Consider the following 17,097-nt stretch of genomic DNA (forward strand, 5'->3'; position numbering starts at 1 on the left):
TACTACAACATCTTGAACCACAATTCGCAATACTCTTGCACGGGTCCACTTCCATGTTCTGGAATTCTTGTGACAACAAATTCGCTCCATAAGCTGTTTTGCTTCTGGACAGACCAAATATGTTTCCGAAATTTGTTCTTAAAATCTGAAAATATCCAATTTTCCACATCCAAGTTCAGTTGCCAAGTGTTCACAAATTAAAAAAAAAAAAAAAAAATCACGAGATTTTTCCTTTTTCTGGCATTTCTTCAGATAAGACATGCTTGCAATTTTGTTATGAAGTCTGATGGATGTCAACCTCCCTGTTTCTTCCGAGGTGCGAACATCATCTCTTTTCTTAAGATCTTAGATTTGTGTACCATCAGCAGTATGCAGCAGTTATGTGTTTGTATGTGACTGTCATGTGGGTATTACGTGTGTGACTTATAATCGTAACAATTCCTTGTCTTTATGAACTTTGTTGCACACTCATATCAGAGTTATGCAACTCATCACATTCGTCCGTAGCCTCTTCTGAAAGCCCTGTATTAACATGCGTAATTTCCTGTCAGTTAGGGGTTCCACCGTTTCCTGTATCCTCTGAATTTAGGAGTCAAACCTTTCCACAACTTCGGTAGCCTTTGACTGAATTTTGGTTACTTCAGCTTTTACGTTACCTGCTGATTTGCTTATTTTTGTTATGCGTTGGCTTTGTGTAGTCAAAATAGCTAAATTGGCATAATTTTTTTGTAAAAGGTTTGTATCCAACCTTCATCTGAGTCTTGAATTCATTTTTCAGTTTTAAATTCGCTACTTCAATTTTGGTTTCCAACTGTGTGGTGCCAGCCGTTGTGGCCGAGCGGTTCTAGGTGCTTCAATCTGGAACCGCGCGACCGCTACGGCCGCAGGTTCGAATCCTGCCTCGGGCATGGATGTGTGTGATGTCGTTAGGGTTAAGTAGTTCTAAGTTCTAGGGGACTGATGATCTCAGATGTTAAGTCGCATAGTGCTCAGAGCCATTTGAACCATTTTTTGAACTGTGTGGTGATACTTATATCCATAATGTTCATATTAGTGTTCATTTGAGCCACCACACTGTTTAACAAATTCACTATATCAGCAGCAGCTGCATCGCCTCCATATTAGTTTTGGTTCACTTTGAATTTGTATCAGAATGAAATATTACTCCACATTTAAAATTTTGATGATTTGGTCAGTGGATTGTCTAAGTCACTTGCGCTATGTATATTTCCTACTAAGGACATGGTCTCTGTTTCTGATGCTTGTTGAAGCAGTGACCTGTCTCCTAACATGTTGCTGATCTACTTTATCGTCAGCAATTTTGTAATCCATGGGTAAAGTTTCATCTTGTACTTTATGATCTGACCCAATTTTGTACTGGCTTCGTTCGTGCCTGATAGGAAGTTTTACACAGTCAAGACTAAACAGCTTAACTGTTCCTATTCGTCGTTTATCTTTTGTTCTACAGGTTGTTGTCATGAACCCACCAAATCTGATATCCTGTTTACTACGCAAAATTTACAGAAGTGAAGGTTATGTAATTCAAAATTTTGTAAAGGTGACACAAAATTGACTAAGTCCTGTCACGGTCGCCACATCAAATCGAACCGCTCGCCGCAACTTTCACTAATATCACCCGTGAACTAGTACGTGCAGGGTTAGAAATTGAAGTTCATGAAAGTGTGACCCACTACATCTTTTCGTAGTAGCGTAATTTGACTGCAATAAATGATAGCTTACGCACCTGCATGGTTATTGCCACATTCATCGGTAGGATTGTACTAAATGAAGAGTTTTTCCCTGGCTTGGAGGAAGTTACCAGACTCAGTGGCCACGCATTTCAGATTTGCTGCCGCTTCTGGCTTCTGGTGGCCGGCGTTTTGCAACTTGCTGGTAAGCATACTGTTGCATGCCTACCGATACTCTAAGCGATCAGAATACTCATCCTTTGTGATTTAGAAGTAAAAATTAACAGCTTTCTGAAGATCAGCGTGAATTTCATAGGGTTGTTTCGGGTTTACATTTAAGGATCGTTCCTTGCACCCCTACGCATAAGAAGGAAATACAGGCGCCACGCTAGAGGTGTTCAAAGGTGCAGTGGCATTTTTTTGCCCATGCAGTCACAGATATGCTCATAACCTCAGTGTGTGGCAGAGTGCACGAAGTACGACTTGTCCTCTAGCTGTAGACAACTGCCAGACCCCTCTTTGGTTTCTTTTGAGACAAATTTAAAGAAGATAAGCACAGCCTCACGAGCTTGACTCTGAAGTATTCTTCCTGTACGTGCCGTATTTGAAGCCTGCGAGAGCGTATTGTGTGGAACAGACCTAGCGACGTGCACCGCCGTAGTGTACCAGCCGACGGCTGGTAGAGATCCGAGGCGGCTGTCCCATGGCGTGGGTTCCTGTAGCCATGTCCTAGTTCATGAATGACGGGCAACGTATGAGTGGCCAAGTAAGTGGTCCCGACAGTCGGCATACCAGTTACTTTGCAATAAGGCAGGGCATCTCGGACATATTCTGAGTCGTGGTCACCTTTGTGCTCATACGGCAAAGACTACCAAATCCACCGGTTAGTCCCTCAACCGTTAGGGGTAAAACCCAATGGGACTCGGGGCAAGTAAGGCTAGCAACCTGCTTCCCTGGTACTTTAAATATGATGCTGGCAACAATCAGAGCAAAAGGACTCGGACCTTTGGAGGTGACGGAGTCCCACCTCTAACTGACATATTTTTCTTATTTCGTAAATTAATTTTTTGCAAGAACGTCGTGATCCGGTGTCTAAGTACTTCGACGGTCCGTACATTCCACTGGTAAGACACAAATTTACATCACAGTGTCAGTAATATTCTCATATTCTATGACATACGGTCACTATTCGTACACAAAATGTGGTTTGAATTTGCAATAATACTGGCAGTAAATAACAGTTATGATTGTGGAAATTGGAAATTTCTGGTAAGATCTTATGAAACCAAACTGCTGAGGTCATCGGTCCCTAAGCTTACTCAGTACTTTAACTTAAACTAACTTACGCTAAGGACAACACCGCCCATGCCCGACGGACGACTCGAACCTCAGACGGGGGGAATATGATTGTGTATTAAGCAGCGTATTACTGCTTACTATAAAAAATGTAATACAATGCACAAAACTAAATATGCTTTTGGTGTAATATATATTTTAATGTCACCTTTGCACCGAAACATTAACCACAAAGTCATTTTGATAGCAAGTCCTAACTTCACGAGTGCTTGCTGCAAAGTAATGTCTGCGATTTTTTTATGTGAAAGCTCGTAAGACTTTTTAAACAAAACAGATTTTATTAACATTCTACATCTTTATTCTTTATGTCTACAGATTTGCAACCCTCTGTCGCCAGAGGGCTCCAAATTGTAGCATGTAACATGGCTGCGTTTAACGTAACTATGTCGGTGAGCGAAAAATAGCCTGCTGCAATCGAGTTTCAAATTCGAAGTGTTCGCCCACATATGAAATGCCCTTTCCTTTATCATGACAATGCCAGAACACATACGAAAGCAGCGACATCTGCAACAGTCCTAGGCCTCGTGTTCATTGTCAGCGATCATACTCCATACAGTCCCGACTTGGCCCTATTCGATCATCTGTTTCCAAACCTTAAAGGACACCTTCGTGGACTTACTTTGGTAGTGATGAAGCCATGGAAGCAGAGGTGAGGCTGTGGCTCTGTCATCAAAGTCAAAAATTCTGCAGTGACTGTGTCAATAAACTGGTCTCTGGTAGGGAGAAATGTGTTCGTCGCCCGGGCGACTCTGTTAAGAAATAAATATGTAGACCTCAAAAATAAATATGTACAATATTAATATAATTTCCTTTACATAAAAAGCCTAAGTGTTGAAAGGAGTCTACTGGGGTACACTTATTTGTGGCACCCGAATATGGTAATGATACTAATGTAAACTAAAATGAAACTATTATACTCTCCTGGAAATGGAAAAAAGAACACATTGACACCGGTGTGTCAGACCCACCATACTTGCTCCGGACACTGCGAGAGGGCTGTACAAGCAATGATCACACACACGGCACAGCGGACACACCAGGAACCGCGGTGTTGGCCGTCGAATGGCGCTAGCTGCGCAGCATTTGTGCACCGCCGCCGTCAGTGTCAGCCAGTTTGCCGTGGCATACGGAGCTCCATCGCAGTCTTTAACACTGGTAGCATGCCGCGACAGCGTGGACGTGAACCGTATGTGCAGTTGACGGACTTTGAGCGAGGGCGTATAGTGGGCATGCGGGAGACCGGGTGGACGTACCGCCGAATTGCTCAACACGTGGGGCGTGAGGTCTCCACAGTACATCGATGTTGTCGCCAGTTGTCGGCGGAAGGTGCACGTGCCCGTCGACCTGGGACCGGACCGCAGCGACGCACGGATGCACGCCAAGACCGTAGGATCCTACGCAATGCCGTAGGGGAGCCCACCGCCACTTCCCAGCAAATTAGGGACCCTGTTGCTCCTGGGGTATCGGCGAGGACCATTCGCAACCGTCTCCATGAAGCTGGGCTACGGTCCCGCACACCGTTAGGCCGTCTTCCGCCCACGCCCCAACATCGTTCAGCCCGCCTCCAGTGGCGTCGCGACAGGCGTGAATGGAGGGACGAATGGAGACGTGTCGTCTTCAGCGATGAGAGTCGCTTCTGCCTTGGTGCCAATGATCGTCGTATGCGTGTTTGGCGCCGTGCAGGTGAGCGCCACAATCAGGACTGCATACGACCGAGGCACACAGGGCCAATACCCGGCATCATGGTGTGGGGAGCGATCTCCTACACTGGCCGTACACCTCTGGTGATCGTCGAGGGGACACTGAATAGTGCACGGTACATCCAAACCGTCATCGAACCCATCGTTCTACCATTCCTAGACCGGCAAGGGAACTTGCTGTTCCAACAGGACAATGCACGTCCGCATATATCCCGTGCCACCCAACGTGCTCTAGAAGGTGTAAGTCAACTACCCTGGCCAGCAAGATCTCCGGATCTGTCCCCCATTGAGCATGTTTGGGACTGGATGAAGTGTCGTCTCACGCGGTCTGCACGTCCAGCACGAACGCTGGTCCAACTGAGGCGCCAGGTGGAAATGGCATGGCAAGCCGTTCCACAGGACTACATCCAGCATCTCTACGATCGTCTCCATGGGAGAATAGCAGCGTGCATTGCTGCGAAAGGTGGATATACACTGTACTAGTGCCGACATTGTGCATGCTCTGTTGCCTGTGTCTATGTGCCTGTGGTTCTGTCAGTGTGATCATGTGATGTATCTGACCCCAGGAAGGTGTCAATAAAGTTTCCCCTTCCTGGGACAATGAATTCACGGTGTTCTTATTTCAATTTCCAGGCGTGTATGTACACGAAGTATGTCTCTGATGGGTTCCATAAAGCGGATCGCTGACTTTGCACGACCGCAGAGCCAAAGATACTGCTTCTGGTCTGAGATGGTAGTGTTGGAGTAAGTGTGCATGTGAACGAAAGAGGATGCAGAAGGCAGTTTTTTAGTGTGCTCTGTAAAGCCACCAAGTGTTAGGTTATAATGTAGGTATTTTCTCATACCAATATTTTGCGTTACACTGGACGTAAAATAGGCAGCTAAGTGTGGTGGGTGATTCTATAATGGAATGTAAAGTGAAATGATAAAATGTAAATTTTATTGTGACAAGCCGTCCGGTGTGACCGAGCGATTCTAGGCGCTACAGTCTGGAACCGCGCTACCGCTACGGTCGCAGGCTCGAATCCTGCCTCGGTCATGGATGTTTGTGATGTCCCTAGGTCAGTTAGATTTAAGTAGTCCTGAGTTCTAGGGGACTGATGACCTCAGAAGTTAAGTCCCATAGTGCCCAGAGCCATTTTTTTTTATTGTGACAAGAAAGTATTACTGGATTCATATTATCAAGAAGCTTTACGAGTACATTTATTATTGGAAATATAAATGAGGAAGCAGAAGTCTTCTCACAGTTTAGGCAAAGAAATTAATTTCCTATTACTCTGCTTTTGCCAGCGCGTTAGTGTAAATGAGTTGACTGATAACTGGTAACAGTGAGTTCCTCGTTGAGTAACACTAGAATGTACGTAAACAGATCTGATGTATAGGCTAGTTACATATTTCCCTTTTAAAATTTTTAACACAGGTATACGTAATTTGATGGTTTGTCTATAAAGACAATGATGTTAGTGATGTTACATAATACTTGCTGTACCAATCTCATTGTTTGTGACTACGTCAGCAAAGAAAGATTTTCATTTAACATATCTGAGTATTTTAATTTCAGTTGTCACATGTTTTGCAAAGTCAAACTTAACTACGAATACAACCCCACTTTTGAAAAAATCTGTCTTAGTAATTCACCCAACTGACTAGCGCCTCCCTGTCCAGGTCATATGGTTTTTTTTTAAAAGACGTGCAAATCTTCTTAAATGTTTTCATTTATCAGCCAAAAGAATTTCTTGTATATTTCAAAGCATTACGGCCAACACTGCACACCGCTGAGCGTGTAGCTAGTATATTTTATTCTTCTTCATGAGAGAGCAATATATAACGCGATTCACCGTTGCTGCTTTAGAGGTAAGACAATTTTATTTCATTGATCAAAGTTATCAGTTTTGAACAGGGCCAGAGGATTCAGTATCTAAGAAGCTGAATGAATCTTGCAGTGACTGTATATCTTTATTGGTATTGTGAGTTGCATTTCCCAATCAGTTCGTATAAAGTTTTGCTCAAAAATGTTCAAATGTGTGTGAAATCTTATGGGACTTAACTGCTAAGGTCATCAGTCCCTACGCTTACACACTACTTAACCTAAATTATCCTAAAGACAAACACACACACCCATGCTCGAGGGAGGACTCGAACCTCCGCCGGGACCAGCCGCACAGTCCATGACTGCAGCGCCTTGGACCGCTCGGCTAATCCCCAGCGAAGTTTTGCTAACAATAACACAGAGTAAGCGCCCCACTCGCTGTTACAACACGCTGCACGACAACTCCAGTTTCGTATGCATTCCCAGTTCAGATACTCATTTAAGTATTTCTATAAATTTGAGGAACGTTACAGCGTTTTCGTATAAAAAGTTCGGGGCTAATAAATCCTGTAGACAGTCATTTTCCAGATTTGGAAAATCGACAAGAAATCAGTGGTCCTCTTATTTGGAGACAGTACTGCATTGGTCTCTACAGTGAGTTACGAACTGTTTCAAACACCCGCGGGTCATTTCGTAAATCTTGAGGTGACTGTACAATATGATGCTCCTATTCTTAAAAAGTGTTAACGGAAGTGCTGTACACTTATTTTTCAAGGACGTCCCAGATAGATATGTGAATAGAATTGGGACCGGGTGAGAATGGAGACTTTCCTCGGCCTATTCATGTTGGACTTTTCTGGCGATATTTTCGATCAGGTGTGCGGGTGACAAGATGGACAGCGGGAGAAATGAAAACATACGACGAACTCTCTACATTTCCCTGTTAAATAACAAAATTTTAGAATATCGTCAAAACTGATGATCTCATACGCAGCGTTTATGATGATTACAGTCGACGCGCGGGGTAGCCGAGCGGTCTGAGGCGTCTCGCCACTGTTCGCGCGGCTCCCCCGTCGGGCATGGGTGTGTGTGTTGTCCTTAGCGTAAGTTAGTTTAAGTAAGATTAAGAAGTGTGTAAGCCTAGGGAGCGATGACCTCAGCAGCTTGGTCCCATGGGAACTTAAAAAAAAAAAAATAACAGCTGAAACTGAGACGAGCGAACGTATACGACAATAGAAGCAAGAGCTTGCCAGTATCCACCGTCCACGGTTTTACAAAGGGGCCGCTTACGAAATACGTTGCTAAGGGCCGCCACTGACTTCTGTTTGACATACAGTTACAAGTGAATTGGAAATGTAGCTTCTCGACTATTTACATAATTATATGAAGATGGTATTTGTTCTTTCGGACATTGACCTTCTTCTTCTGCGCGGATGCACACGCATTGCCCAAACTCTTACAGGACTCGGTAAGATTGTCTGCGCAAGTAAAGAGTGTGGTGGGCACGGGCACCACGAATGTAGTGTGTGGAGGTTGAGTTGGGAATGTGGGTCTCACGGGGAGCGTGCAAGGGATAAGTCCCTGCAGTCGCACTATCCTCTGTGCCCTCGGTGGCTCAGATGGGTAGAGCGTCTGGTTTGATGCAGCTCTCCGGGCTACTCTATCCTGTTCAAGCTTCTTCATCTCCCAGTAACTACTGCAACCTACATCCTTCTGAATCTGCTTAGTGTATTCATCTCTTGGTCTCCCTCTACGATTTTTACCCTCCACGATGCCCTCCAATGCTAAATTGGTGATCCCTAGATGCCTCAGAACATGTCCTATCAACCGATCCCTTCTTCTAATCAGGTTGTGCCACAAATTTCTCTTCTCCCCAATCGTATTCAATACCTCCTCATTAGTTATGTGATCTACCCATCTAATGTTCAGCATTCTTCTGTAGCACCACATTTCAAAAAGTTCTGTTCTCTTCTTGTCCAAACTCTTCATCGTCCATGTTTCACTTCCATACATGGCTACACGCCACACAAATACTTTCAGAAACGACACCCTGACACTTAAATCCATACTCGATGTTAACAAATTTCTCTTCTTCAGAAACGCTGTTCTTGCCATTGCCAGTCTACATTTTACATCCCCCCTACTCCAACCATCATCAGTTATATTGCTCCCCAAATAGCAAAACTCCTTTACTACTTTAAGTGTCTCATTTCCTAATCTAATTCCCGCAGCATCACCAGACTTAATTCGACTACATTCCATTACCCTCGTTTTGCTTTTGTTGATGTTCATCTTATATCCTCCTTTCAAGACACTATCCATTCCGTTCAACTGCTCTTCCAAGTCCTTTGCTGTCTCTGACAGAATTACAATGTCATCAGCGAACCTCAAGGTTTTTATTTCTTCTCCATGGATTTTAATACCTACTCCGAACTTTTCTTTTGTTTCCTTTATTGCTTGCTAAATATACAGATTGAATAACATTGGGGACAGGTTACAACCCTGTCTCACTTCCTTCCCAACCACTGCTTCCCTTTCATATCCCTCGACTCTTATAAGTGCCATCTGGTTTCGGTACAAATTGTAAATACCCTTTCGCTCTCTGTATTTTACCCCTGCCACCTTCAGAATTTGAAAGAGAGTATTCCTGTCAACATTGTCAAAAGCTTTCTCTAAGTCTACAAATGCTAGAAACGTAGGTTTGCCTTTCCTTAATCTTTCTTCTTAGATAAGTCGTAGGGTCAGTATTGCCTCACGTGTTCCAACATTTCTACGGAATCCAAACTGATCTTCCGCGAGGTCGGCCTCTTTTAGTTTTTCCATTCGTCTCTAAAGAATTCGCGTTAGTATTTTGCAACCATGACTTATTAAACTGATAGTCCGGTAATTTATACATCTGTCAACACCTACTTTCTTTGGGATTGGAATTATTATAGTCTTCTTGACGTCTGAGGGTATTTGCCCTTTCCCATATATCTTGCTCACCAGATGGTAAAGTTTTCTCATGACTGGCTCTCCCAAGGCTGTCAGTAGTTCTGATGGAATGTTGTCTACTCCCGGGGCCTTGTTTCGATTCAGGTCTTTCAGTGCTCTGTCAAACTCTTCGCGCAGTATCATATCTCCTATTTCATCTTCATCTACATCCTCTTCCATTTCCATAATATTGTCCTCAAGTACATCGCCCTTGTATAGACCCTCTATATATTCCTTCCACCTTTCTGCTTTACCTTCGTTGCTTAGAACTGGGTTTCCATCTGAGCTCTTGATATTCATACAAGTGGTTTTCTTTTCTCCAAAGGTCTCTTTAATTTTCCTGTAGGCAGTATCTATCTTACCACTCGTGAGATAAACCTTTACATCGTTACATTTGTCCTCTAGCCATCCCTTCTTAGCCATTTTGCACTTCCTGTCGATCTCATTTCTGAGACGTTTGTATTCTTTTTTGCCTGCTTCATTTAGTTCATTTTTGTATTTTCTCCTTTCATCAATTAAATTCATTATCTCTTCTGTTACCAATGGTTTCTAGCAGCCCTCGTATTTTTACCTACTTTATCCTCTGCTGTCTTCACTACTTCATCCCTCAAAGCTATCCATTCTTCTTCTACTGTATTTCTTTCCCCCATTCCTGTCAATTATTCCCTTATGCTTTCCTTGAAACACTGTACAACCTCTGGTTCATTCAGTTTATCCAGGTCCCATCTCCTTAAATTCCCACCTTTTTGCAGTTTCTTCAGTTTTAATCTACAGTTCATAACCAATAGATTGTGGTCAGAGTCCACATCTGCCCCTGGAAATGTCTTACAATTTAAAACGTGGTTCCTAAATCTCTGTCTTACCATTATATAATCTATCTGAAACCTGTCAGTATCCCCAGTCTTCTTCCATGTGTGCAACCTTCTTTTATGATTCTTGAACCAAGTGTTAGCTATGATTAAGTTGTGCTCTGTGCAAAATTCTACCAGGCGGGTTCCTCTTTCATTTCTTCCCCCCAATCCATATTCACCTTCTACGTTTCCTTCTCTCCCTTTTCCTACTACCGAATTCCAGTCACCCATGACTATTAAATTTTCGTCTCCCTTCACTATCTGAATAATTTCTTTTATTTCATCATACATTTCTTCAATTTCTTCGTCATCTGCAGAGCTAGTTGGCATATAAACTTGTACTACTGTAGTAGGCATGGGCTTCGTATCCAACTTGGCCACAATAATGCGTTCACTATGCTGTTTGTAATAGCTTACCCGCACTCCTATTTTTTTGACTCATTATTAAACCGACTCCTGCATTACCCCTATTTGATTTTGTATTTATAACCCTGTATTCGCCTGACCAGAAGTCTTGTTCCTCCTGCCACCGAACTTCTCTAATTCCCAATGTATCTAACTTTAACCTATCCATTTCCCTTTTTAAATTTTCTAACCTACCTGCCCGATTGAGGGATCTGACATTCCACGCTCCGATCCGTAGAACGCCAGTTTTCTTTCTCCTGATAACGACGTTCTCCTGAGTAGTCCCCGCCCGGAGATCCGAATGGGGGACTATTTCACCTCCGGAATATTTTACCCAAGAGGACGCCATCATCATTTAACCATACAGTAAAGCTGCATGCCCTTGGGAAAAATTACGGCTCTAGTTTCCCCTTGCTTTCAGCTGTTCGCAGTACCAGTACAGCAACGCTGTTTTGGTTATTGTTACAAGGCCAAATCAGTCAATCATCCAGACTGTTGCCCCTGCAACTACTGAAAAGGCTGCTGCCCCTCTTCAGGAACCACACGTTTGTCTGGCCTCTCAACAGATACCCCTCCGTTGTGGTCGCACCTACGGTACGGCTATCTGTATCGCTGAGGCACGCAAGCCTACCCACCGACGGCAAGGTCCATGGTTTATGGGGGGTGGTTATCATTTAATTATCATTCGCATAATTGGTTTTCGGAGGCCTGGACTCAAGTCCAGTCCTTGCTGACGAGGAGACCCACTTCACGTACGTATAACCCCGTCAGTACCGCAGTAGTGTTGAACCTCAGCGTTGTTTCCTTCCTCACGTTGCATCTTAGGGTTCTACTTATTGTACCACACCTTCTCTTCGTACTTATTGATGGACAGTATAGTACTTAACCCTCGCTTTACTAGAAGGAAAGGGAGGGGGCTACTTGTGAAAACTTTTTGAAAGTATGTAATGTAGTCAGCTTCTGTACTTCTAAAATTTTGAAAATTATTGTTTTAAATTGGTGCTTCTACAAGATTCCATGTAAGTTTTAAATTTTCCAGTTCAACGTAACAGAAAAGTTTAAGTCTTTCCAGTAGATGTCACTTTTCCTAGTGAAGGCCGTATTCAGTATATGCAGTTTCAGGGCCTTACTTACGCTCAGTATCTCTTTAAAATGCATATTGAGATAAAAAGCCTGCAGCAATGAACGAAATTTGTATTTTTATGCATTTTTTGTGGTGGGCGTAAAGGCGGTTCTACACTTTACTGATAATGCATTGATATTGCTTAGGGAGGGTGAAGAGGTATTTTTAAGTTCTCGACTCTGAGGACACATCGGTAGCTATTTAATAAAATTCAAGAAAAAATGATGAATTTTTTAAACATTTTTTTTAGTGTGGGCACGAATCTCTGTCTCCACGCCCCACCTTCCTGGTGATGTGCTTTATGGAAAAAGGCTTGGTATTGCTAAGGTTAACGAAGTTAAAACTGCATTTCACACGGAATACATTCTGTCGCTACTGTTTGCAAGCCCACCGAACAGAAAGATTGGTCACACCACGCCCACATACGGATGAATCGTTTGTCTTTAACAGACGGCGCAGCGATCGAGTAACGTGTTGAGCCGCGTTCGCACGGCCTCTGCGTGAGCATAAGGCAATAGCTACCACTGAGACATTTATGTCTAAAGAGGACACAATACATAAACGTGGGTAAACGTACGGACGTGACAGCGTGGCAAGGAGGGACAACCGTGATTGGCCGTACTCATGGCCGTACGGCGAGTGGAGCTCGTGGATTTGTTTGTGTTCCGGGGCGGACTGTTCAAGGCGTTTACAAGTAGTTGTGTAACACACGTGGCCACGAGAATTGTGGTCGGAAAGAGATTCTGGCAGGGGGACCGGAAACTCGTTTCACGGCTTGTGCATTAAAATCGCTTCCAAACCATACAGGAACTGCTGCGGGCAGTGAATGGAGATCAATCCCTAACCTTCCAGCGAGAACTTCATAATGAACATTTGGAGTCTTGCACCTCGCAATAGACCATTGCTCATACAACCACACAAAGGCGACAACAGCAACGTTCATCGGGCTGAATGTATACATGATCAGTTTTATGAACGCTCCACTACTCCAATACATCTCGATTGGCCTGCAAAAGCACCTGACTTGAACCCCCTTGGAAATCAGTGGGACATGTTCAAACAGCGGGTAAAAATCCGACAACAACATCCCCGCAATTTGAGGGAATTCCGCAGCGAGTGGCTTAGCGTGGGTGCGACGTAAATGCACAACCAGGTGGATTCACTTCCTAACGGAACGCAGGCGGTTATCAAATCTAGGGGCGCATTACACGCTATTAAATATTGGTTGTAATCGTTTCTCTAGGGGTGATTTATTTTTTGTCCGGAGAACTTATAACTAAAATACTAATTTAATGCTAGTAGTTGTCCGAGCATAAGGTTTCAGCCTGCGCATGGTGTGGGAAGCGTCCTTGTATTGTCTCTCGGTTAGGTGACGTCGCAAGCGGGTAACTGGCGAGGATACAGGCACCTAACGGTAGGTGGATGAGTTACACACACGCATGACGTCGTCACTCCTTTTCGTCACTACCAGTGTTAAAGAATTTTTCCCCATACCAAGAGAAATAAATATTAAATGACATCGTCTAGTACGCTTAAGTGAAATAATATTTAATTTTATTCTGACAAGTATATATGTAATCAAGCGATGCGTGAACTTTGTAATTATTACCAAGATAAAAAATGTGCAGCGATGATACTGATGAAATAATATAGAAAGATGTGTAGTGCATATTGAAGATCTCTCATTATCTGACACTCTTGCTTGTGAGTTCTGGTCTCTCTTGCTTTTTTTACGCTGTTGTCTCTGTTATCATTGCCGATGTGAGATTGTCGCTGTGCTGCGTAACTTCTTGTAAGTATCGCAAAGCTGTTTCACATTAAAAAGTCTAAAAATTGTTTTTTTTTGTATGTAGAATATGTAATTCACTCATCCTTTCAGTGAAAAGTGTAGTAAAAGCGTACCAGTGAAAGAAAGTGATGTATTTATATACGAAGTCTTTTCATTTGGTTCGCGATCTTTTTATGCGCTATTTCGTACGTGATTACCATTTAGATGTTACATTCGTTACAACCTGCACTCATAGTTATTTTTCGAAGTGCGATAATCTTTCTGGTTACTTTTTACCGAAGGGAAAACTTAATCTCTTTTCGTGGCCAAATAAGTAAAAAGCCGCCAATCGAATCGTTCTCCAAGAGAACTGTGGGCCTAGTTAATTTCAGAAATCTAGCCAAGAAAGTGATAATAGTGATAATTGATCTTCTTTGTCATGCAGGTTACGATAGATTAGAAAGATATAATTTAATGGTTCGTCCCCATTTGTTCTTATAACATTGCCACCAAACAGAGTATTTTCAATAAATCATTTACGTAACTTGAAGATTGCCTATTACTAGAGTTGATAGTTAAACTCAAGTTCTGCTTCAAAGTATAGGCGGTAACGTTATAACCTGTACACATTACTTTCAATGTCTGACGCTACTTCTTGACTCAGATTAAGTTTTGATGATGTTCTTGTCTTTTGTTAATCTGTACCTTGACACGTTCCACATCCGTGAATATTCTTCTTGACGGGATCTGCGGAACACGATGGATGAAGGACTGACTGACTGAATGAATGCAATCCACTCATTGTTGGATACAGCACTCCATTTTGTACTCACGCCATCCTAGGAAGCGCACAGTGGTACGTTTCCTCACCTTCTAATAGAACCTAATGACAATTTTCTTCGTTAGGTCTTTAAATTTACACAGTTACCGAAAAGAGATAGGTTACCTCCCAGCGTGCAGGAACGAATTCGTCTTCCACCATAGGTAAAATCATCGTGCATGTACTTACTGCAACTCACATGAACATGCCCGCCCTCTTTGTATCCGACTACAAATGGCGATTAGTCTACCCTTTGCGTTGGGATGTAGTTGGAGAATCGTTGGACTATTCCCGTTCTGAGAGCTACTCGACACTTTCAAACCATCACGTTGACTCTTTTAAAGTGCAACTGTTCATAATAACATGGCGTGGACATAATTTTCGGAAGTCTCAAACGGATTTCTTATTGATGTTCTAGGACTGAAGCAACTGCATGGATAGTTGTTGGAGTGATGGCTATGTTAGCAGCTGGTGGATACGGTTTCTGGAAGTACAAAGTCGCCCAAAGAATGATACGTAAGTATCCTACAGAAATGTCTCTCTACTAGAGGATGTTGAATTTATATCTGCATCTACAATCCGCACACCTCCTTCACGAATTAAAACGGATGATAATTTGTGTACCTCTGTATTTTCCTTCTTTCCTAATGTATTCGCGAATCGTGCTCATGAAAGACTGTTGGTTATTTTCCGTACGAGCTCAAATTTCTTGGATATTACCATTATGTATGTCGGAGGAAATAATACTTTGTCTAATTTTTCCGAATTGTAACAGGAAAGTCCACTGTGATGCCAAACCATCACCTGTAATGCCTGGAGAGTTTCGTGAATATCTCGATAACACACTCGAGTTTACTAAACGAGTCCACAACGAAACGTGGTGTTCTTCTTTGTAACTGCACTGTCTCGTCAACTGCTGCTATCTGGCACGGGTTCCTCACGGGCGAGTAAAGACAAGAATCGGGCGAATTAGTTTTTTGTTAAAATATTTTGCCCGTGCGTGAATTACACCTCTTTATAATTGTGATATTGAATCTCAATCTGCCATCTGCTATCCTACTCGTTTTATGCGGTCGATTCAGTTTTCGTCGGTACGGAAGCTAATATTTATTTGCACCGATGATGAACTGCCAGTCTCTGCAAAAGTGTAGCTCCTCTGCGGATTCATCTACAATTTTCTGGCGTTGTAACCTTCCTAAAGACAACAGCATTATCTGCGAACAGCTTCAAGGAACTTCTGATGGTGCCCACCAGAGCGTTTCTATATTCTATGAACCATAATGACAAAAACCTAAGAATTACCAATTTAGTAATGGGAGAATGTGTGTGTGTGTGGGGGTGAGGGGGATGAGAGGGGGAGGTGGGAGGGGGGTGAGAGTGAGGGGGGTGCCGGCCGGGGTGGCCGAGCGGTTCCAGGCGCTACAGTCTGAAACCGCGTGACCGTTACGGTCGCAGGTTCGAATCCTGCCTCGGGCATGGATGTGTGTGATGTCCTTAGGTTAGTTAGGTTTTAGTAGTTCTAAGTTCTAGGGGACTGATGACCTCAGAAGTTAAGTCCCATAGTGCTCAGAGCCATTTGGACCATTTGAGGGAGGCGGAAGTAAAAGTTATAGAGGGAGATGAAGGCTTCAGTACAAATGGATGCAAGTTGCAATAAATGGTTCAAATGGCTCTGAGCACTATGGGACTCAACTGCTGTGGTCATCAGTCCCCTAGAACTTAGAACTACTTAAACCTAACTAACCTAAGGACATCACGCACATCCATGCCCGAGGCAGGATTCGAACCTGCGACCGTAGCAGTCGCACGGTTCCGGACTGCGCGCCTAGAACCGCGAGACCACCGCGGCCGGCCAAGTTGCAATAATTATGCAGAAATGAAGAGGTCTGCATAACACAGTCTAGCGTGGAGAGCTGCATCAGACGAAAACACTGCCTCGGTGTACTTCCGATATTAATTTTACATACGACGATTTCGCCCCGTCAGAACAATGTCTTGAGTTGAGTTGAGTTCAGTCTGCTGCTACGTCCTGAACTCAGTGGTAAAGCTTTTTCCAGATCCCATTCGCTAAGCGACAGTTCAGAACAGCGTGATACGCCTTCTGGAGGTCGCGAAAGGTGGTATCTACCTGGTCGTTGCTTTCAGTAGCTCTCTGGAAGGAAGAAATACGGGGGTTTAACGTAGCTTGACGATGATGCCACTAGGGACGGAACACGAACTCGGAACTGGGGGAGGGACAGGGCAGGAAATTGAAACCATCTCAGCAGTCTCCTCAAGTGATTTGGAGAAATCACGAAAACTCCAAATCTGGATGGCCGGACGAGGGTTTGAATCGCTGCCCACAGAATAACGCTCCTGTGTTTCATCACGTCACCCAGTTGGCCCTATGCGTCTCACGGATAATGAGAGCAGGTCGAGTTTTACAAGGTACCTTTATTCGTACGAAGGAGATTTTCGGCCTACAGAAAAACTAGCATAAAACGTCGTGAATAATTCTACTACAACCCGACATTGGCGGTACAGGCTTGCAATTGTACACATCTGTTTGACGACTGCTTTTGAAATGTGTTATGACCTCTGCACCTTTCTTCAACCGTTTGGAG

General features: G+C 43.5%; 1 protein-coding gene across 2 annotated transcripts in view; it reads left to right on the top strand.

The window, feature by feature from the left end:
- Positions 1–17,097, top strand: part of LOC126273003 (uncharacterized) — a 196,934-nt gene that overhangs the window by 59,799 nt on the left and 120,038 nt on the right. For both annotated transcript variants that reach the window (XM_049976367.1, XM_049976366.1), the window contains exon 3: positions 14,913–15,010. In XM_049976367.1, coding sequence (XP_049832324.1) covers positions 14,913–15,010 — 98 coding nt within the window. The remainder of the gene's footprint in view (positions 1–14,912; positions 15,011–17,097) is intronic.

Source organism: Schistocerca gregaria, chromosome 5 (genome assembly GCF_023897955.1).
Source record: "Schistocerca gregaria isolate iqSchGreg1 chromosome 5, iqSchGreg1.2, whole genome shotgun sequence".
In the NCBI taxonomy this organism is placed as follows: Eukaryota; Metazoa; Arthropoda; class Insecta; order Orthoptera; family Acrididae; genus Schistocerca; species Schistocerca gregaria.